Source organism: Equus quagga, chromosome 15 (genome assembly GCF_021613505.1).
Source record: "Equus quagga isolate Etosha38 chromosome 15, UCLA_HA_Equagga_1.0, whole genome shotgun sequence".
Taxonomy (NCBI): Eukaryota; Metazoa; Chordata; class Mammalia; order Perissodactyla; family Equidae; genus Equus; species Equus quagga.
In genome coordinates, this window is record NC_060281.1 from 50,465,533 (window position 1) to 50,488,767 (window position 23,235).

Consider the following 23,235-nt stretch of genomic DNA (forward strand, 5'->3'; position numbering starts at 1 on the left):
GTTTTAGTGTTCTGTATGGGAAATTTATTTTCCTTAATGTTATAAATGGTGTTTTAATACAGAAAATAGTGTAATTGTTGATAATTTAAATCTGTATTTGGGAATTTTATCTTTGTACTAGCTGTTGTACTGTTCTTGCTTGTCATAATCTTAGTGATTAGCTCTAACACAGAGGATCCTTACTTTTCATTGTAAATATACTGGAACTTTCTCTTTAGGCTGGGATAAACATTCATATGGTTATCATGGGGATGATGGACATTCATTTTGTTCTTCTGGAACGGGACAACCTTATGGACCAACTTTTACGACTGGTGATGTCATTGGCTGTTGTGTTAACCTTATCAACAATACCTGCTTCTACACCAAGAATGGACATAGTTTAGGTACTAAGATAATGTATTGCATGTAAAATAACCAAATATTGTGATTATTGTACTTACAGCACAGTAGTCATGTTTGTTATATAATCCTCCTTTATAAATAGATGCCTCTGGAAATTACTTTTTTGTTCCTTCCAGGTGGAGGTTGAGGAAATTGTGAAAATTTGTATTTTGTGAAGGCCACATTGTATTACATGTATAGCAATAACCATAGAAATGATGCCCATGCTCAGATATTTACTCCAGTAATAGAAATGCTAAGTGTTTGCTGCTTTGCTTTGAATCAAGCCCTTCACAGTATGATCTCTAGGTAGCAGGTGCTAAGAATGAAGGGCTGTCAGTTTTTAGTATAGTATGAGGGTAGGCACAAAGGATGGAAAAGCTTGATGCTGTCACTCAGGTGAAGGGCACTGACACACTAAAAGGTCAGGCCTCCTAACAACGATTGATGAAGGATGGTGACTACAACTGAGTTTTGCAAAAGGAGCAGAATTAAAACAAGCAAATAACAGCAAAACTTCTGAGAATAAAAGGTGGCAATTAAGAAATAAATAAACGCAGATTAATGAAAACATGAAGAAACATGTCCTTTGAAAGACTAATAGAAAATTAAGGTTCTTTAGTCAAACATGCACCTGTAGCACTTCAAATTTAAAATTGTGTATGGTTGTTATGCGCGCTTTTCTTAGAAATGTTTTTGGTTTTTATATTATAGATAAATGATAGATTGATGCTTTAAAAATAATAAGGTTTCGCATTACTTTTATTGTTTTAAACATCCTTGACTCAGCAAATTATTTTTGATTAGGTGGAGTGAAAGGAGGCAAAAACTGAGTAACCCCAGAAGACAGAAATTTCAGTTTGCTTATAAATAGTATTTAAAAATTAGGCTGCAAATAGTATGCTTAGACAGAAAATAGATGTTCTTTAATATAATACAAAAACTACTTTTTCTGTCATTTCTTAGGAGAAAATTCTAAACTTATGGCTATATTGATAATAGTTATTCTTTTTTAGTGTCTCAGGATGCTCCTAATGTAAAGTCAGTGTCTTCAAATTTTTATTCAGCTTAAAACTTTTCCTTCTGATTATTAATATTGATTCTGAAGTCCTGTGTTATCCAACTTAAAGGTTATCCCATGTCCGCAGAAGATCCTTATATTCTCATTGATACAAGAATGTTGATAAAGATGCCATGCAAATCATGTGTATTTGTGATTTGATTGTTTTGGCCAGCTGGTTTCCAGAAGGATGTAGCCCCTTTAGTTTATCCATTGTTACTATTCTGGCTCTGACTTATAAAGCAGTTAACTGGGATAGTCTTAGCTGGCTTGGCTGCTTAAGATATGTATGACCTTGAATGAAAACAGAAGAAATCTGCTTTTAGGTATGACCTTTGGTTCAAAAATGCAAAAGACTTATTTTTAAAACCAAAATTAGTCTTTTTACAGTTCTTTACACTTTGTTCTAGAGAAGAAATTTTATTTTGCAAGGTGGGAAGATCATAGGTGATGTGACTTTATTTTTTTTCTATTAGATTTTCAGAAACCTTATAAACTGAAAATTTCTCTTGAGTAAGAAAGCTATTTTAAAGATGTGAGCTGCTTTTTAAGAAAAAGGTACCTAATCATGGAATCACATTCTAATTTTAAGTAAATTTGCAACATCTGGCATTATTCCTAAGTTTAATAAATATGTTTTTAGCCCAGAGAGAAGCATTATAACAGTGGTTAATATGGGTTCTTTGGTTGTCTGCGTTTGTCTCCTGGCTTGGGCCCTGTGACCATTTGCAGGTTACTTAACCTCTCTGTGCCTCAGTTTGTAAAATAGGGTCATTATGATACCTACCTTATTAAGGTTATTAGAGTAAACTGAAATGAGGCATGCGAAGTTCTTAGGTAATTGCCTTGCGCATAGTGAGTACTCACTAAATGTTGTTTATTACTGTTTGCCAGCCTCTGGGCTGGGTGCCAGGGACACAGTGGTAAAACTTTGGTAAGCAGAGATTACTCCTCTAGAGCAGAAGTCAACAGGCTATGGCCCATGGGCCAAATAAGTCTTTCATCTGGTTTTTAAATAAAGTTTCATTGGAATGCAGCGACACCCGTTCTCTTCTGTGCTGTGTATGGCTGCTTGCCTGCTACAATGGCAGAATTGAGTAGTTGTAACAGAGACCATGCAGCCTAGAGAGCAGAAAATATTTATTCTCTGGCCTTTTACAGGAGAAGTGTGCTGACCTCTGGTGCAGATTCTAGCATCTAGAGATAAAGTATTATTCAAATAGTTACTGTTCCCTTGTACTTCTCAAAGGGGATAATTTCTACACAAAAGCTGACACATCTTTAGTTTCTGTGTCATGAAGGTTTTCACAATATCTGTTAACTTACCATATAAAGAGAAATGGAAAGGCTGACCTGCTGGGGTAGTGGTTAAGTTCACATGCTCCACTTCAGTGGCCTGGGTTTGTGGGTTCGGATCCTAGGCCTGGACCTACACACCACTCATCAAGCCATGCTGAAGTGGTGTTCCACACACAAGATAGAGGATTGGCACAGATGTTAGCTCAGGGACAATCTTCCTCAAGCAAAAAAAAGAAAAAGGAGAAATGGAAAGATTTTTATTTGAGAAAGTAATTGAAAGACAAACATTTCGGTATCTAGGTTAACTTAATTTGAATTTTTTTGATTTTATTGAATATCATTCATCACCTGAAAATCAGTTTTCAAAAAGCCTTTTGAGAAATCAGGAAATTAGAAATATAAAAAATTGTTTTATGTGTAAAATTTAAATAATTATACCAACTTGTTAAAGGACCATCTTTTTGTTGTCTGAAATTGTATAGGTTGTGGTAGCTATATTTGGCAATGTTCAAAAATGTTAATCTATGGAATTAAGTTGGATTTTTTCATTAGAGTTTTTGATAAAGAGTGAGGATTTCAGTAATTACTGACAAAGGAATTTTTTTGCTAAAACAATATAAATTTAGACAATCTTTGTTATAAATAGACATCTTTAAGGAAAATAATTGATTAGGCTGCTATTTTGTGAAAAATGGTAAAGATATGTGTGATAATACTTAATTTATTCTCTGTTTTCTGTATCCTTTTAGTTTTCTGAAATTTATAGAATAAATTTTCATTTTTGGCCCACAGTTACTTTGCTTTCTATTTATTAATGAAGCTAAGCTAAAAGTAATCAGAATGTTCTATGGGGAAGGGGAATCTATCTTTGCTCTCCTTTTGACGAGCCTACATGAATTTACTGCTTGTTTTTAAAAGTCATAAAAACAGGACTTTACAAAGCACCATTTTTATACATTTATTTAAAAACATGTAGTAGAGATTTATAGTCAGTGTGTCTTTTAACTTTATTACTTTAATAAATAGAGTCAGTTAGTTGTGTTTGCCTGCTGCTACACCACAGTGGCAGAGCCATAGACTCTCAAGTGGGAAGAGACCTTAAAGATAGTTTAACGGAAACGCCCTCATGTGTTAGCTGGTGATCAGCACTGTAGAGGCGGTGGTGCTGGTGTGGTTTCTTTGTTTTAATGAATATGTGGCCAGAAGAATTGAGATTAACTGACTCACTAACACCACCCCCTCCTGTTATCCAAGAACTGAGTCTTTTTAAACATATGAATGAGGTCCTACAGAAATATTTGGTTTATTATCTTATTTTCAGCTAGGTAATATATTTACATATTTGAAGGGAGATTATTAAATCATCACTTTGAGATTCCAGTAGATTTATTCCAGTGATATTGCTGTCTTTCAAGTGTATTTGGAATATGACTGTGTTGAAATCACTGACAGGACATTCAAGAGAAGTTCTCACTGTATAAATTTTTATCTTTTGAAGGAGGAATTGATTTTTTTCTCCAGAGTAATCAAAAGTTATTTAAGAGTGTACTTGTATAAGAAATTTTTTTTAAGAAGCAAAAGTGCTGTATTTTCCATTGTTCACCTTTTTTTAATAGCAGAAAATCTCTCCTTTCCCTTCCCCCCCAAATTATTTAAAAGCTAAATTTAGGTGAGGAAGATTAAATGATAAAGCTGGATAAAGCAGTTGGGTGCTGGTCCAAAATCAACTGTGACCGTTTTGCAACCAGTTTTCTTATGTGGCTCCTAACATAGCTTTGAAGAGCTATCTGAAGTCATTTCAGAAACCCTGAAGGCCATAGCAGTACCCCAGAAATAACGCTGGTGTGTGACTAGCAAGGATGGTAATCTTGAGAGGGGACAGCATTCACTCAGACCTCTGTCAGTGTTACTAAGAAAAAATTAGGCTTGTTATTTTATGTTTAGGCTTTTAATTTTTTCTTATGTCTTTCTTTCCCTTATTTTTAGTTAGAAGTTCAGCATGTCACCAAAGTATGCCTTTGAAAAACAGCATCTAATGCCACTTTTTTTTTTTTTAGGTATTGCTTTCACTGACCTACCGGTAAGACACAATTTCTTTTAAAAGCAGTTTTACATTTTTAATTAAAAGAAATATAAAGAAACTAGTACAAACCATGTTTAGAATGCAGTCTTATTGATATTTATTAGGTTTATATGTCATGCGTAGAATAGTGATCCTTTTTCTAGCCACCATTGCAGAAATTCAGCTCCAGATTGCGCTGGACACCATTGCACAAGAGAAGTTTGTTGTAGCTAAGGAATAAATCAGAAATGATTACTTAAAATACACTCTTTAATGTCAGTATGCATTCATTCGAAATATGTTTTTTTGGTTATTGGGTTTTTCAGCCAATTATAGTAGTTTATTCAGTATGTGTGTGTCTATGTATATATATGTCTATATAGACACACACATATATACATGTCTATATATACACATATACTGTGTGTGTGTATATATATATATATACTGTGTGGCAGGTTCTGTACTTGGGATACGTCATTCAACAAAACAGGTAAATGTCTCTGTTCTCTTGGAGTATTCAAGCTGGAGAAGTTTGAGAATAAACAATACATTAAAAAATAAGTAAATTGTAACATATTTTAAAAGGTTTTAAGTACTTTTTAAAGAAAGAGAAAAACTAGAGCATGGGAGTACCAAAGACAGAATATGGTTATACAGTTTGAGCAGAGACTTTTGTGGAGCAAGAATGTTCCAAGCAGAGGCAGCAACAGTTAGGGGAACAGGGCTAGAGCAGGATGGCAGCTGGCAGGTTTGAAGAACAGCATGAAGTGAAGTGGAGAGATGTGAGGAGGGCGGAGAGCGGTAGGAGAGTGGTAGGAGGCGCGTCAGGGACAATGACTGGGGAGGGCGAGCTGCGGCCTCTAGCCCTTGAGGGCCATTGTAAGGACTTGGGCCTTTACCCTGAGTGAAATACAGAGTTTTAGTTATCACGATATAACTTTAGGTTTTAAAGGATCACTGGCTGCCGGGTGGAAAACAGACTGTCAGGGGTAGTAAGAGTAGAAGCAAGCAGACCTGTGAGGGGCTGTTGCAGAAATTCAGGCCAGAGACGACGGTAACTCACATCACTAGAGATGTAAGAAGCGGTTTGATTCTAGATAGCTGGTTTACCACATGTAAGATTATCAATTGTAATACGCATCATATATAACACCGAGGGGGAAAAGCTAACAACCTATGATATGATGCTTTCTTATCACTTAGAATTTTTATATTCACTGAATGATCTCTTGGAGTATTTAAATATAAATTTTTTAAATCAGTATCACTTGTTGCACACCTAAAAATGATGAAATAAGCAATATAAATTGATTAAGGTATTTGTCAAACTTCTTTGCATTTGGACTCCAGCCTTTTAAACTGCTTTTTTAGAATGGATGTCTGTGGTTTTCCACATGGTGTTATCTTCTGTGCCGTCAGGAACATTTCTTACGAGCTCTTCTTCGACGCTGCTGATCGCATGGTGCAGGTTCTGATGCTGTCACTTTCTTAGTATTACCAGAAGGTATTAACTGAAGGTTTCCTAACAACAGCCAGGGCTCTGATATTCCTTAGTCAGTTGGTCCTTAAGAGGCTTGTTGACTAAAATGTCTCCTTGGTTACAGTATCCAGCTGTTTCACTAGGTGGAACAATCAAGTCCCAGTTTTCGGTGAGCTCGTTCTTTAACAGATTCCCACCTGTGCAGGCAGTGACAGCTGCTCCATGACGGCTGCCTGACCAGATGTAAGATGCCGTCGATTACAATACAGTCCAGTTCCAGATGTGTTTTGACAGAGGTGACAGGAGACCCGGGCAGAGAACAGACACCCAGTCTATAGATTAATATTCCTGAAGAAAATCCTAGAAAAAAACAGAATAAATTAGAGTTGTAGTAGAAAACAACTTTGCTAAACCAAGGAAAATTTGGAGTCTGCATGTAGACCAAAATTTTTCACCAAGAAGCATTATTTAATGAGCAGTGATGGAACAAGTGTTTATCTTTTTGAAAAAATATATATAATTTTAAGATTTGTGTCCATATTTATACCAAGGTAAGTTCCAGATGCATTAAAGAGTTAAGTGAATAAATAAATAAAAATGATTTTTTAAAAAAATCCAACTGAAAGCAAAGAGGATTTTCTAATGGAGTGGATGTGACAATGTGAGAAAGAGAGTCTGACTTTTAAGATTTTTGGCCTGAAGAATTGGAAAAATGGAGATGCCACTTAGATTAGGGAGAAGGCCGTTTACAGGTGGAGCAAGTTTTGAAGGGGGAGATCCATTAAATGAGTTGTCAGATGTACATTTGGCTACACAAGCCTGAAATTCAAGAGAGTGATCTGGGCTGGAGATGAAAATTTGGGAGTTGTTGGCATTTTGGGGTTTAAATTTAAAGTCATGGGACTGAGTGAGATCAACAAGGGAGTGTGTGTAGACAGAGAAGAGAAATGGACCAAGGACTGAGTTCTGGGGCATGCCATATTTGGGAGAAGAGAAGGAACCAGCAAAGGGAAATTGAGAAGGAGCAATCAGTGAGGTAAGAGGAAGACAAAGAATTGAGTGTTCTCAAAGCCAAGCGAGGAAAATACACCAAGAAGGAAGGAGTAATCAGCTATGTCAAATACCACTGTGATACATCCCATAAGATAAGGACCAAGGATTGACCAGTGGATTTAGCAGAGCGGAGTCACTTGTGACCTTGACAAAGTTTCAGCAGAGCGACGGTGAAATCCTGATTGGAAAGGGATTAGGAGGGAAATTATAGAGTGTGGACAACTTGAGAGGATTCTCACCACAGTGGGGAGTAAACAAATAGGATGTAGTAGGTGGGGGCGGAAGTGGGGGCGATAGAAGATTTTTCATTAGATTGAGCAGGATGTTTGTTTGGTGATGAGAATGATTCAGTAGCAAGCAAAACAGTCTGTGTAGTGTAGAGAGAGGAAAAGTAGCATAGTGACCCTACCCTTGAGTGGACAGGTGGGTCTGTGATGGCGTGTCCAGGTGGAGGAGGGCAGGCTTCAGAGAATAGCGTCTGTGGTGGAGGGGGTGCAGAGAGTAGGGGCTCTGCTGGTAGGTGGGTTGATGTGGTTGGGACTGTTTGCAGAGGTTTTGGTAAGACTCAGTTTCATTTGGAGTTGGTTAAGGTGCTCAGTAGCTGGGGGTTTCGTTGTTGGTTTTTTCTCTTTTTGTGGCACTAAGCAAGTAAAACCAACTTGTCAGAGCAAGCAGATTTTTTGTTAGTGTTTGTTTCTCCTGGGTAGACAATGATGGTCGTTTGGGAAAGGCTTAGCTGGTTTTAGACATGTTGACTATTTTTGTCTTGCCTTCTAATCATTTTTTGTCCCTCTTTAGAATCGCCAGTTCTGGTTTTTGCCTTGTCTATAATTAGCCTGTGGTGATGTTCAGCTTTGTAACAGTGAGTGAAGTGGTGGTGAAGGTGGTTGTTAGAAGTGTCCTTTTAATACAGTGGTTCTGAGAGTGCTTTATTTTTATGACTGTGAGACCTTCTGGGACTTCCACATGCAACGTATCACTCTTCCACTTAAAAAGGAAGGAAAAAGTTGGTCTTTCCCTTAAAGGCACCGTGGAACATATGTTTATAGTGATCTCTCTCTAGCCAGTTGCGGCATTAAATCCTGGTAGAGAGCACCTTTTAGAGAAGTTCACCTAGACTGTTTCACCTGTCATGTGATGTCAAGTGTTTATACAGTTTTGAAAACCTTAGAGCTTTTTCAGGATCATCTTTCTCCACCAGCTCACCTCACCAATTTGCGAGATGTCCATCTGTAAATTGATTGATTCAGTTAGGGATTAGATAAATTCCTTTTGTGATAGAAACTGTTCTCATTTAAGATGATGCTACTTTCCAGTTCCTTAAGCTGATTTGAAATCTGCTTTTTATAGATGCATTATTTGCTTTTCACTTTCATTAGAAAAAAGTCTAATAGAACAAAACTGTGTTATTGAGAGCATGATTTTGTTTATTTAGCTTTTGAGTAGTATTTTTAGTATCCGTCTTTATCTTTTTCATAGCTTAATAGAAATGAGGAAATCTGTTTTTCTATTCTCTTCATAGAGACTTAAATTATTCTCTCTTTTGTCTAATTCTACATAGGCAGGAGGTTTTTGTTTTTTTGTTTTTAATTTAGAAACAGTTTCCTGGAAAACATTGTTTTACATAAATCCATAATCTACATGCATGCTACAACATGGATGAACCTTGAAAACATTATGCTAAATGAAAGAAGCCAGTCCCAGAAGACCATATATTGTATAAATCCATTTGTACGAAATGTAGGCAAATCTGTAGGGTCAGAAAGTGATTGTCAGGGCTTACTGGAATGGGGATATGGGGAATGGCACTGATCGGTACAGGGTTACTTTTTAGAGTGATGAAAATGTTGTAAAATTAGATAGTGGTGATGGCCGCACAACTCTGTGGTGTACTAAAAGCCATTGCATTGTTGCATTCTACTTTTAGAAATCTAGAATCCAGCAAGTTAAAAATTCTGTTATATCTTTTAAAATTTATAGCTTCACCAGTTAAGGACTGTGTCCTTAATCCTTTTACCTCAAATTCTTCAGTTTTAAGGTTAAGTGGTATAAAAATTATAGTTACTTTTCATTTAGCCGAACTGACTTTATCATTTTCAGTTTTTTATCACTTTCTGGTTATAGAAGTAACATATAGTGTTAAATATTCAAATGATAAAAGAAGTGTTTATAAATACAGAAGTGTACAAAAGAGGAGTTCCTCATAATCCCAGCCTCTGTAGATGTGACAACTGTTAACTTGAGTGTATATCCTTCCAGATCTGTTTCTAAACCTAAGTTAGCCAGTATTCCGTTATTTAAATGTTTACAGAGAAGATGGGATCGTAGTTTATGCACTATTCTATAGCTTGCTTTCTTCCTTTAGTGATATATATTGGACACCTTTCCATATCAGTAAGCAATTTTTTTACCCTTTTTCCTTGTTTTTATAATATCTTACTGTAAAATGTTCTATCACAATTCTAACATGCACATTTCTTCATATTTTCACATTTGTGAAGTAGAGATGCATCTTAGAATATATGGCTTGTCAGAGTTTAATGGGCAGTATTTTTTCTTAGGCATAAAATATTGGTATATGTTACAATTATTGGAGTCTGAGCTTCAATGAATGTGGTATAAAAAACCACCCTTGGATGGACACTTTTTAAAATTTTTTATTTGCCATTACAAATAATGCTGTAGGATGTATATCTTTGCACTTGTTTGTTTTTCTGCAGGATTAAATTCTTACAAGTGAAATGGCTTCGTCAAATTTAATAGATTTTGCCAAACTTCTTTCTTAAAATGTTAGACCAGTGTGCATTTCTGTGTCCAGTGGTGAGAGGGCTTATTTTCTCAACCTTCGTCGACACTGGGATTCTCAGTCTTTTAAATACTAATCTGATATGCACAGAGATGATCTTGTTTTCATTTGCATTTTAGAAAATTGAGCAAGGTTAAGATTTGGAATATTGATCCTTCTTTACATGTGTGGCAGGTTTTTTTTAATAACGTCCGTTTGTCTTGACATTTATGGCGTGTTTTGTCTCAGGGAAATTTTAAACTTTTTTACGGCACAATTTTATTAAAGTATTCATGAATGTTGATTTTCTTTTATATTGTTGCTATAATTAGTTTCCTGAATTTGTCAAGGAAATTTAGAGTAGCAAACCGTTTTAAAAGCATCTCTTGACAATGCTGAATGTCAGAATTATATCTGCTTAGGAACAGGATTGCCTTTTACTCTATTGATATCTTTATTAAGTGTATTTGGCTTTATATACTTTTGTTTTAAAGTATCATAATTTTGCAGTGGATTTTGATGGAAAGAATACTGTACTAGAAGTAGAGAGACATGAGTTTTTTTCCTTTATGTGTGTCCTTAACAAGCTGTGTCTTTTGGAAATTTCTCTCAAACTCTTCAGGTCTCAGCTTTCTCGCTGATGAAATGAGAAGGTTGTAATAAGTATCTCACTTATCTTCGGCTTAGAGTTCCATCAGCTTGCTAGTTTTGTTGCTGAGGAATCAGTACATTCGCGAAAATTGCACTACCATTTATTTCCCTAATACACTGTGACTCTGTTTCTCAGTATTTTAAGACAGTACTCCTTTTGTTTCTGATTTTGGTTGCTTGGTTGATCAGTTGTTTTTAAACACATCCTCTTAGCTTTTTGCTGTGAAACTGTCTAAGCATCTTATATTTACACTCAAATTATCCTCTCTTAATCCTTTCTGGATTTTGTGCTGGAAATACTTGTGATAACCATTAAAGCAAAGAAATAAGGCAGAAATACGGAGAACAAAGATGAAGTACGATTTAGAGTTATTGGAAGAACAAGTCAACATAAATTTGGTGTCAGATAAAAACTGTGTTCCATGGGCTGGCCTGATTGCCGAATGGTTAAGTTTGCGCTCTGCTTCAGTGGCCCGGGGTTTCGCTGGTTCAGCTCCTGGGCGCAGACATGGCACTGCTTATCAGGGCACGCTGAGGTGGCATCCCACATGCCACAACTAGGACACACAACTGAAATACACAGCTATGTACTGAGGGGATTTGGGGAGAAAAAGCAGAAGAAAAAAAAAGATTGGCAGCAACAGTTGTTAGCCTCAGGTGCTGATCTTAAAAAAAAAACTGTTCCAATCCCACCTGCCATAGTGTAGAATGACCATGAGCAAGGTAATTTACCCCCTAATCCTCAATTTCTATATCTTTGTAATGCAAGTAATAATAATTACTTCACGGGATTGTTATAATGATTAAACCCTGCCATTTAGTAGACTTGCGGTAACTCATTCCTCCTTTAGATGAAACAACTAGTGATGAGCCGAAAGGACTCCTGTATTTTTTGTCTACTTGAAACTATTAAACTTGATTGTTTAGCCTCAAAATCTTAGAATATACCAAAATGCATTTCTTTATGAATTTGAATATTTAAATCTACCCTTTTCCTCTCTTGAAATGTGTGCGTTTGAGTCTTTTACTTTTATATAGAGAATCCCCAGTCTGAATGGCACTGTTTTGCTTACAATTAAGTTCTTATCACTATGTCTTTATAAAAAGTGTCCAAAATGTACAGATAGGTGGGATTAGTAAACTTAAAATAGTACACGCCCAGTTAGGATTGTACTTCTGTGGTAACTAGTTTTTATATGCAGTTTCTGTATCACATGCATCATATATAAAAGGATAAACCTGACTTGTGTGCTTATACTTGAATCTGTGGAACCACCATATGACAGATTCTTAAGAGCAAGAATTATGCTTATTAGAAGTATGATTGCACATGTTCTCTGAATAAATAAAATAAGTGGTGTAGGTTGTTTCATAGTTTTTTCTTGATGATTAGATTACAGGAAATAGTATTTTTTATGCAGTATATAGTGTATTTTAGATCATTGCTTTAGTCTTCCTCTACTAGTTTTTGGTTGAGATTTAAAAATATTCGTGAAGTTTGTAGTTCTGTTATTTTAAATTTGAAAGAACAAATGTCTTTAACATAAAAGGGATAGATGCCTATTGAAATATGTTGTCTTACAGCCAAATTTATATCCTACTGTTGGGCTCCAGACACCAGGAGAAGTCGTCGATGCCAATTTTGGGCAACATCCTTTTGTGTTTGACATAGAAGACTACATGCGAGAGTGGAGAACCAAAATACAGGCGCAGATAGACCGGTTTCCTATTGGAGATCGAGAAGGAGAGTGGCAGACCATGATACAAAAGTAAGTGAAGAAATCTGAAGTGACGTTATTCAAAAGTACAATTTTTATAGAATATTTTATTCTTTTGGTATAAAAGAATATTTGCTCAAGCTTTTTAATCTACTAATTTATATCCTAATAATTTTAATGTATTATTGATTATATTTTAATCTCATAAAAAGTAATTTTCTCTAAAACAATTAAAAATATAATGTTTGATTTGGAAATGGCTCACTTACAGAATTGTATTTTAGTCTGACTTAGTGATTTGAAGGAAGAAATCAAGTGACACTAGATCACTTGTTAGGTTAATTCGTTTGCTGTCCTTAGTAGTAGGATTTAATGATTTCCATAGGTTACACGATTCAGCTATTAATAATTAATGCCCATGCAAAAGATAAATTCAGAAAGATTATTTAGATTGTGTAATTCAGGATCTGTGGTTTTTGGACATGAACTTGGTTGTGTTGTTCAGCAATAGTTCAAATATTTATGGGGAAAAATTATTGTTTTGGTAAGAATAAGCATCAAAGTAATGGTATCATTTATGTACAGGCTTGATATGTACATTTCCTGTTTCAGGATTTGGCTAAATTTTTTCAGTGAATGGGTTGGTTACTCTGTAAGAATGTCAGCTATTTTTGCTCACTAGGATCCTTTTTCTACTAAACATTTATTATTTGTCGTGTAGATTCAGGGAGATAATAAATGCTCGTATTCTGAATAGTAAAATCTGACCAAAAGCCTCCAGCTTGAGGAATTTTAAAAAATCTTACTAATTATTTTTAATGCCATTTACTTGTACATGCTGTTATTAGATGTTCAAGAGAAAGTAACAGGAATGAATGAAGACCAAGGCACAGGAGTATGGAGTTATGATTCCTAAATGCGGGATAAGTACTAAGGATTCAATAATCACAATGGTGGAGGATGGGCAACAGCAGAGCAAACAATAGGTGTCAATAAAAGTACTATATTTTTTATTTTTTGAGAAATCTCCATACTGTTTTCCTTAGTAGCTGCACCAGTTTGCAGATTTCAATAAAATAATTGAAAAATAACAAACTACAACAAATAAAAGTACTATAAAATGAATAACCTTTATCTCATTCTTTACAAAAATTTTCAGCTTGTTTTAGTGAATACTTAGCTGATAATTTTTGTCTACTTTTTAATGAAAAAGTGGAATTTCATTATGGGAGTCAGCAGGAAAATATAATTCCTGTGACAGTCAACTTTAGACTGTACCTTTGCTGAAAGGCTGGAGATGACATAGTACGGAACAGCAGCTCTTAAACTTTGAGGCAGCGTAGCCTTTTTAAATAAATACCGATAAGTTTAAACGGTCGTTTTCACTACTGTAACCTAACCCAAGAAGATAGCAAAGGCTTTCAGTTACCATCAGTCTGACACATTCACCTTAAATGTCTGTATAATTGCTCTGAACAGTCTTAAATTTACAAATCTAATAAAACTTTTCGTGTGTGTTTTTTGGAGGAGATAATGATTGGAAGACATGGTGCTGATTCTGAAAGCATGCTTCTTCCCTAGAGCTGTTACCATCTGGGAGAACAGAGCCTCCACGCTAGCATTTCTGTCCAGCACAGTTGAAGAACAGTGAACCCAGCCTCAGAATCCCATAGTTGCCATGAGTTAGAGCTAGGATAGGATGCTCTCCTGGGGTTACATCCCTTTAATGCTTTAAAAATGATTGCCGCGGAGCATCATGGCAGGATAGTAGCAAAGGAAACATTATTTATCTTAGTCCTTTAGCCAGAGTTCAGTGAGGGCCCCCAACTTTACTCCGTTCTTCACAAAACTGACACCATGACCTCCTGGGAAGTCCATTTTAAAAGGTTCTTCCTTACCCTCTTAAATTAGTTTGAACAGTTAGATGAAATAAACTGAAAAAATCTGTTTCATGGAGATTTCCCCCATGCCCTCTCAGTCTTGCTTTCCTGAACCACTGCTTCCTGTCATTTTCTACCAGGCCGTTATTAACGTCAGATGGAGGCAGGATTAAAGGTTGAATATTTAGATATATTAGCTGTTTGATTTGATATTGTTGAATCAACCGTCTTTCTACATTTTGTGGTTAGATGTAAATATGTGTTTTGACCACTTGGTGGCTTTTAAAAAAATAAACTTGTTCTTTGGAAGTGTGCCACTTACATGTAAGTCATCTTTGAGTAATTAATCTCCTATGCACAACCATACTGATTGAGATTAGAAGGCTGACTCCTCATTGCTTAGAGTTATCACCCTCATAGACTTTGTTCTGGAAGATTCTCTCTCCAGGTCCACCTTAGTATTTCTTGTGTTCGCACCTGGTGATCCCGTCTCATGTAACTGATGGGCAAAGAAAGTGGTTGAGCTCTGGAACACAAAGAGTTAATCTGTTATTTTTTAAATTGTTTTATTTTACAAAATGCCAAAACTTTACTGGAATAAGTCATATGATAAAGGTGAAGCAGAAATTATGGTTAGTAGGATTGAATATGAGGATGGGAAATAATAGGAAAGGACCTGGGGACAATAGGGTGCCAAGAATCAAAGAAAGTCATTTAATGTCCTTGATTCTCTGGTAATATTTATTCTTAGGGAGAGTAGTCTCAACACAGCATTTGCAGTTAGCTTTTTGGAAATACCATATGAATAGAGCAAAATGATTTTTTGAACTTACTTTAAAGATGAGGTTGTTAAAGCCTTAATTGTTTCAAGGGAATAGGTTGGTTTTGTAATACTGGAGTCGACCTTGTTATATAAATTGTAGCATGAAGCATGTATTCTCTTGACTAAAAGACGTGTTTCTTCTTTTTATTTTAAGAATGGTTTCGTCTTATTTAGTCCACCATGGGTACTGTGCCACAGCAGAGGCCTTTGCCAGATCTACAGACCAGACCGTTCTAGAAGAATTAGCTTCCATTAAGAATAGACAAAGTAAGGACCCTGTGGTGCATGGCTAACACTTGTTTTCAGATTATAGGTGTGGTTACATTGATATTTAGAAATTTAATTTTTTTAGTTAAAACATTTTCAGATATACGAATTTAAAATTGATGCCTCTGAAATTTATTTTTATTGACATTTTTGAAGATCACCTTTAAGAAATTCACATAGGACTGTGTTAGTGTTTTCAATGTAGAAAGATACAATTTTGGAGAAATTTTTGTAAGAAATGTCTACCGTTTTTCCTTTAAAAATGTTTTCTTGAGCTTTCAGAAAGTAAACATTTAATGAAGTGTGTTTTTTTTTAATTGGTAAAGTAGTCCCATGATTAGCTGTTAGTGGAGATAATATGTAAGAGAAATTTAAATATCTTTGCATTTAAATTGCTATCTAAATTTCAGATAGTATTGATCTTAAATATGTATTGTTTAGGTCCTAGTGCTTGTGGCCAGAGCTGTCTAACAAGGGCAGGTCAGCATGATGACTGTTGCACAGTTAGCCGTCCTAAAATTGGTCAGGGAGGGTATGACTTGATGAGAGCATAGGGATAAAAACAAAACATGATGAATGAAATCATGACGGATAAAAGCAGATTTTTTTATAGGTCAAACTGCTATAGCACCGATTACACTGTGTTGTAGCTAAGTGTATGCCTGTCTTTCTCACTGCGTTATAAACTCCGGTGAACAGGAGATGATCGCTTAGTTTTTTCCTGTCCTTATCTAATTTAACAAATGTCTGACCACAGGGAATGCTGAGTGAGTGTCTGCTGAATTCAGATCTTACTCAAAAGCTAGCATTCTTTTTTCACTTGATCACAAGGTTATTGTATTTGAGAAGACGTTTTGAATATTATTTCTTTGTTTCCTATGATCATTTTTTAAAAAACCACTTTCCTGAGATATGATTGACATATTAAAAGCTGTATATGTTTAGTGTACAGTTATGCATTGCTTAATGTTGGGGATGCATTCTGAGAAGTGCATCATTAGGCTGTTTCATTGTGTGAACATCATAGCGTGTACTTACACAAACCTAGACAGTGTAGCCTACTACGCACCTAGGCTCTATGGTACTAATCTTATGGGACCACCGTCGGATATGCGGTCCATCGTTGACAGAAACACCGTTACGTGGTGCGTGACTGTATACAGCTTGATGAGTTTGGAGATAATTATATGTCTGTGAAAACATCACCACAGTGTATGCCCATAAACATATCCCTCTTTTTAATCTTAGTGTTTGATACTTCAATGTTGCTTAACAGGTGTTTTTCTTATATTACTTGCATATTAGTTTGTGATTTTTTTTAGTAGTTTATGAAAGTATCTGTTTTTCTGATTTTTTAATATGTCTAAAACTTTTCTTTGGTTGCCTAATAGAAACTATGATTTTAGAAAAAAATGGAAATTAATCACAATAGTTTATTAAAAGATTTTTTACTAACTCTTTTTTTGCAGGTCCACTAAGCTTATGTTTCTACTCTTAAAAAATTAATCTTTTGCTTTTTTTCTAAATAGGAATTCAGAAATTGGTGTTAGCAGGAAGAATGGGAGAAGCCATTGAAACAACACAACAGTTATACCCAAGTTTACTTGAAAGAAATCCTAATCTCCTTTTCACATTAAAGTGAGTTTGTTTAATAAAATGTTACATTTATTATATATGTGTGTGTTATATGTAACCAAAATTATTTTTGTTTTAATAGTTTTAATTTTTGTTTTACTTTGTTTCAAATATTTACATATAATTTTGTAATATTAACACATTTAAGTAATAGGTTATTAAAAAACCTTTTGTGTTGAGGACTAGAAACAGATGGCATCTTTTGCTATGTATTTGCTCTTCTATCATTCTGTCTCTTTGTTTAAACCTGTGAAAATCTAATTTAGAAGATGGGTATCTAGTTTTTCTCCTCAAAGTAACTTACTGTAAGCCTGTGGCATTTTTAAAAGTTGTGGTAAAAGATACCTAATATAAAATTTGCCATTTTTACGTGTACGGTTCTCTGATAGTAAATCACATTATTCTTCACCCATCCATCTCCAGAACTTGTCATTGTCCCAAACTGAAAGTTGGTACCATTAAACAGTAACTCCCCATTTCTCTCCCGGCCCTGCTCCTGACAGCCACCATTCTACTTTCTGTCTGTGAATTTGAATTTGACTAGTCTTGGTACCTCATGTAAGTGGAATCATAAAATATTTGTCCTTTATAGCTGTCTTATTTCACTTAGCATAGTGTCCTCAAAGTTCATCCATGTTGAAGCATGTGTCAGAATTTCTTTCCTTTTGAAGGCTGAATAATATTCCGTTATCATTATGTATCACACTTTGTTTATCCATTAATCCGCTGATGGATATTTAGGCCGCTTCCACTTTTGGTTATTGTGAATAAAGCTGCTATAAACATGGGTACACAAGTATATGTTGGAGTCTCTGCTCCCAGTTCTTTTGGGTATATACCCAGAAGTGGAATTGTTGAACTATATGATAATTCTATGTTTAAATTTTTGAGGAAATTAATCTTCACAGTCCCATAGTCCTGCACCATTTTACATTCCCACCAACATGTACAGGAGTTCCACTTTATCTACATCCTTGCCAACACTTATTTTCTATTTCTTTGTTGTTTTTTAATAATAACCATCCTAATTTGGCATTTTTTATTGGTCTTATGAATCTTTGTTATTTTAAAATTCAGGTGTTAATAAGCTTTAGATTTCAGCTTTTTAAGCACCAGAAACCCTTTGTAAGCCAGATGTCAGAATTGTTTTGCTTTAGAGTAAAAGTTTAAATGTGGCCCATTTTGTTTAAGAGGTTGCCCATGGGACTGGGGCTAAGGACAGGGTGGGGAGTAAGGCTCTTACTTTGTATGTATCATGTGGACATTAAAGGACATCTTGTTTTTATGGACTATTTGAATTGCTACCAAGTGCAAATATTTTGATTACTTTTAGCTTAAAAGCGAGGGTCCATTTTGGTTTTGTTTATTATAGCTACAAATAGATTTTCATTTTCTTAGTAAATCTTAATTAATGGAGATATAGTGTCTTGTGCATTATACCCTCATTTTTCTGGAAAATTTTTAATTTATTTTAAGCAATACAGTATACGAAACCATATTTAGTATTTTTAGCATGCTAAAAGGCCAAACTTATTGATAAGTATAAGTTCTTGTTTCCTTTCAGAAATCTGTTGCTATTAAATGAATAAACAGCCATTTGAAGAGTATCTAAGTAAATTTTTCTTTTCTTTTTTTAGAGTGCGTCAGTTTATAGAAATGGTGAATGGTACAGATAGTGAAGTACGATGTTTGGGAGGCCGAAGTCCAAAATCTCAAGACAGTTATCCTGTTAGTCCTCGACCTTTTAGTAGTCCAAGTATGAGCCCCAGCCATGGAATGAATATCCACAGTCTAGCTTCGGGCAAAGGAAGTACTGCGCATTTTCCTGGTGAGATTCTATCTTATGGCATTATCTTTAAATTTGACCCTCCTTTGTCTGCATAGCTGTTTTGCACATGTGTATACTTGATCTCAAGATGTTCTGGAAGAAAAATTGTGGATGGATCAGATTTATGTATTTTTAGTACCAGGAAGTAATTTAAAGAAGAGCTGTTTCTGAGAACAGGTTATTAGCAGATCTTCATAAATGAAGGTCAACATTCCAGTTTTCTCTAGAAATTAAATCATAGCTATTTGGTAATGAAAAGTAATTGTGTGTTTTAATAGAGTATAAATGTAAAAGCCATGACGTAGCTGTCATATCTTATGCCACCAATCACCACACCTAGCTGGGCTGTCTGCTCTCTTATCCTTTTCTCCGCTGAGCTTCTTGCAAGTGTCTGCTCTGCCCAGTTCGTTTCTCTTATCCCTTTCTTGGCTTACCAGTCTGCTCTCTAAGGCCTTTGGTATTCTCTTAATTAAAATTCTTTCCTTACTTGACTTTTATCACTTCTGCCAGTTTATTTCTGATCCTTCGCAGTCTTTTTCCTTTGCTTGTGTCTTTAATTCTGTTTTCCCCAAGGTATTATCTTTCCTCTATAGGTTTAACTTTCTAAAACAGAAGTCGAATACTATTTCCTCTCATAGAGTAAAGTAACACCTTTGGTTTTTCTCGATCAGCATATAACTTTCTACCTTACTACCTCTCGATTTATTGACATCACCATCCTGTACAAGGCGAATGATTCTCATGTTTGTATCCTTAGCCACCACCCTTCTTGACTATCATGCATCACCTCAGGCTCGGACAGATTCTTCGCCTCAGTGTGTTTGTATGTAAAGTGGGGTTATGATAACACTGCCCTCCTAGGGGGGGTTGTCAGGATTTAATGAGATCCATACTTAAGCCTTAAATAAACATTAGAGGAGGTGATTGTTGGAGCTCACAATTAAGTATCCTTATATTCTTTCAAAGAGGTATCCATTTGTTTACTTACTTAAGTAGTCCATTGCCTCTCCTACATTTTAAAACTTAAAGACAAAATCAGAATATGGTACATTGTTTACAACCTGCTAATGAGTTAGTGTTTGTTTCTATTTTCATGAAGGATCTTTTTCTTCTCTTTTTCAAGGTTTTGAAAGTTGTAGTAATGGTGTAATATCAAATAAAGCACATCAGTCATATTGCCATAGTAAACACCAGTCGTCCAATTTGAATGTTCCAGAACTGAACAGTATAAATATGTCAAGATCACAGCAAGTTAGTAACTTCACCAGGTAAGTGGTTTCCCTAGCTTTGTGCATTACTTTAAGCAAGCTTATTATAGGTGTCATCATTTTTAATAATTTGGAAAAATTGAATTAAATGGCCAATAGTGGGGGTCTGGGAGTTCCCAAGCCCCCAGAGAATAAAAGGGTAGGGAATCAGTTCCCAAAGCTTTTCCTCCTCGTGGTACGAACATAGGGGCTTTCCTTTGTTCCTTCCTCTTACTCTGCATTCCCCCTTCCCTCTAGTGGGGTTATAAGGACAAATTGAGGGCTCTGCATTCTAGTCTTCCTGCCATCTGTTAGGTTTCTAAGTTAAGGCACAGTAGTATATTTAACTGGTAATGTTAACATATGATAGGTTTACAACTGTTTTTCTCTTTGGGTTTTTTTGGTGTAAATGTTTAGAATGTTTCCTGAGTTCCAAATAACTAACTTTGCAAAGCGTCTTTTTTGAGAGTCTATCTTTAAGTAGCTTGCATAGAGCAGATGGTTAAGTCATTTAGTAAACATATAGCATGAGGACAATATTGAGGACCTGTTGGATGTTGGATGTCAGACATTCTTTTTTTTCCCCAGTAATTTTATTCAGATCGTAATGATGTATAACATTTTGTAATTTTGGGTGTGCATTATTATTTATCAATTTCTGAATAGAGTTCATCGTGCTCACCACCAGTAGTCTAATTTTTGTCTCTCAAACATTCTGTTAGGCGTGGTCTCTAGAGGACTTTGAAGAGCTTTGGGAGGAAAGATGTCTATATCAATATACTATGACATATTCAGGTTTAATATTCATGAAACCTAAAGGGTCGTGAAATGTAATCGTTTGAATTGAATACCAGTGTGTGAAAGTAAGTTCTTATGAATTCAGCCTGCCCAAATCAGCCGGAATCTGAATCTCATTTTGGTTCAAGACTAGTGGAAGAACTTTTTTGTTCATAAAAGTAATGATAGATTTTATTTGTTTGGTGTTCGTTCGGTCTTATGGATTGGTCACACTTTATCAGTGCAGTGCCAAGATTTCCCTTTGAAGGGAAGAGAAGCTAATTTTTACCACAGAATCTTAATGGAAATATTATTCTGGAGAAAGTACATGTAAAACTTTGTATTTACAAATTTGGAGATTAATCAGAATTTCCAAATTATCTATCGTAAGTAACAAAAGTTTACTGAAGTAATGGTGCTGTGTGGTACAGGTTATAAAATGGTATAACCAGGTCTACAAAAATGGTGTGCAAAGAATGGTAGAAAAGTGACTGTCTTCACTGAGAAGGGCAGGGTGGTCTCACAGTAGAGATGACATACTGGAAAACACAAAATCAGAATAGTGCAGTAAAAATTATGTATGGAAACTTAAAAAGTTAGGCCTTTACTACTTTATAGTACATGAGTACTTTGTCGTTGGTAGAGGGTTCTGCCATTGTTTGAGGGTAGGGATTGCAGTCGGTTCATGGGTTTTACTCTGAAATACTGTCCTCATGGCAGGAAGTTGCTAAAGAGACCTCTTATTACCTGAATGCAGGGAAGCAAGTTTAACGAAAGGGGTTGATGACACAGCATCCTCCTTTGTGCACAGTACAGCAGGAGAAGAAAGGAAGGCCGCCCGGACTGCTAAACAGTAACACTTATTTTATAGTTGGTAATGGCTTTCCTTACAAAATATTGTGAAGTAAACAAAGATGGTAGTAACTATTAAAACCATTTTACAGATGTAGAGCTGAATACCAGAAAAGTAAATGACTTCTTTTTAAGGTCAATAATGAGTAGCTAGTAAGTTGCAGTACTGAGACTGCTGCTCAGTGTTTCTGACTTCCAGACTGGTGCTTTTTCCGTTGTACTTCCCCCATCTGCAATGCTCTTCTCCCCACCCTCCCTCCCTCTCCATCCTAACGTCTGTTCAAGCTGTAAAACTCAAGTTCAGGTGTTACCTCTTCCAGGATGTTTTCCTTGGTTTATATCCCCGTCAAATATTGTGTCACTCCTTGTGGTTAACTTTCATCATAGTACTCATCCTCTGTAATAGAGTAACGTTATTAGTTTTTTATAGGCTGTTCATTCCTCTAGGGCAGAGGCTGTTTCATTAGATCCTTAGCCCCTAACATGGAACATAGCTCAGAGGCTTTAAATGTGTGTTGAATGAAAGACTCCCTCTCAAATACTATATTGAATTGTCAAAAATACGGTTTAGTATATTAATAAGACCACTAAAAGCTGTGATCTTAAGGGTTTCCATTAAATTAAACATTATTTCTAAAGTTTGATTTTTCTTACCAATTCTCAAAATTTATCAAGGTAGTAAACAAGCTTTTCTGACTGACAAGGAGTCCTAGGGCCATTGGCCGCTTCTTCCTAGACCTCTGTGTCTTTTTACCTTGTAAGTTTTACTGCTGGAAGTGTGTATGCATCCAGGCACCCACATGTGAACTCCCACATGCACCGCAAGCTGTTCCCCAGGGGTTACCTCCCGTGGCACTGTGCAGAGGGTGGTTTTTGCCCATCTGCATTCAAGGTTTTTTCCCTACAGATGAATATGCATTGCTTTTTTAATGAGAAAAGGTCAATTTTATTTAAATATTTCCTAAATTTTTGTGAAGTGTCCTTCTGTGCCATATAATCATTACCTCGATCTTCATAGGAGAAATCATAAAGATGAGGTATTTACCGTTGCATGGAGTGTGCATGGATCTGAAGGACATATACTGACAACTTCAGTGTGTCCAGATGTGGTTACTGGCATGTAGTTTATTCATTCAGTAAATGTGAAATGAGTGAAAACTAGAAACACCTAAGATTCCAAGACAGCATTTTTAAAATTAAAATTCAGCAATACTTTGGGGCTGGCCCCGTGGCTGAGTGGTTAAGTTCGCGCGCTCCGCTGCAGGCGGCCCAGTGTTTCGTTAGTTCAAATCCTGGGCGCGGACATGGCACTGCTCATCAGACCACGCTGAGGCAGCGTCTCACATGCCACAACTAGAAGAACCCACAACGAAGAATACACAACTATGTACCGGGGGGCTTTGGGGAGAAAAAGGAAAAAATAAAATCTTA

At 35.8% G+C, this 23,235-nt stretch overlaps 1 protein-coding gene across 1 annotated transcript in view; it reads left to right on the top strand.

Annotated features, from left to right (window-relative positions):
• Positions 1–23,235, top strand: part of RANBP9 (RAN binding protein 9) — a 92,218-nt gene that overhangs the window by 60,104 nt on the left and 8,879 nt on the right. Inside the window, exons 4-10 of the mRNA XM_046640382.1 lie at positions 219–386; positions 4,801–4,823; positions 12,362–12,546; positions 15,353–15,465; positions 16,995–17,103; positions 18,738–18,928; positions 20,052–20,196. Coding sequence (XP_046496338.1) covers positions 219–386; positions 4,801–4,823; positions 12,362–12,546; positions 15,353–15,465; positions 16,995–17,103; positions 18,738–18,928; positions 20,052–20,196 — 934 coding nt within the window. The remainder of the gene's footprint in view (positions 1–218; positions 387–4,800; positions 4,824–12,361; positions 12,547–15,352; positions 15,466–16,994; positions 17,104–18,737; positions 18,929–20,051; positions 20,197–23,235) is intronic.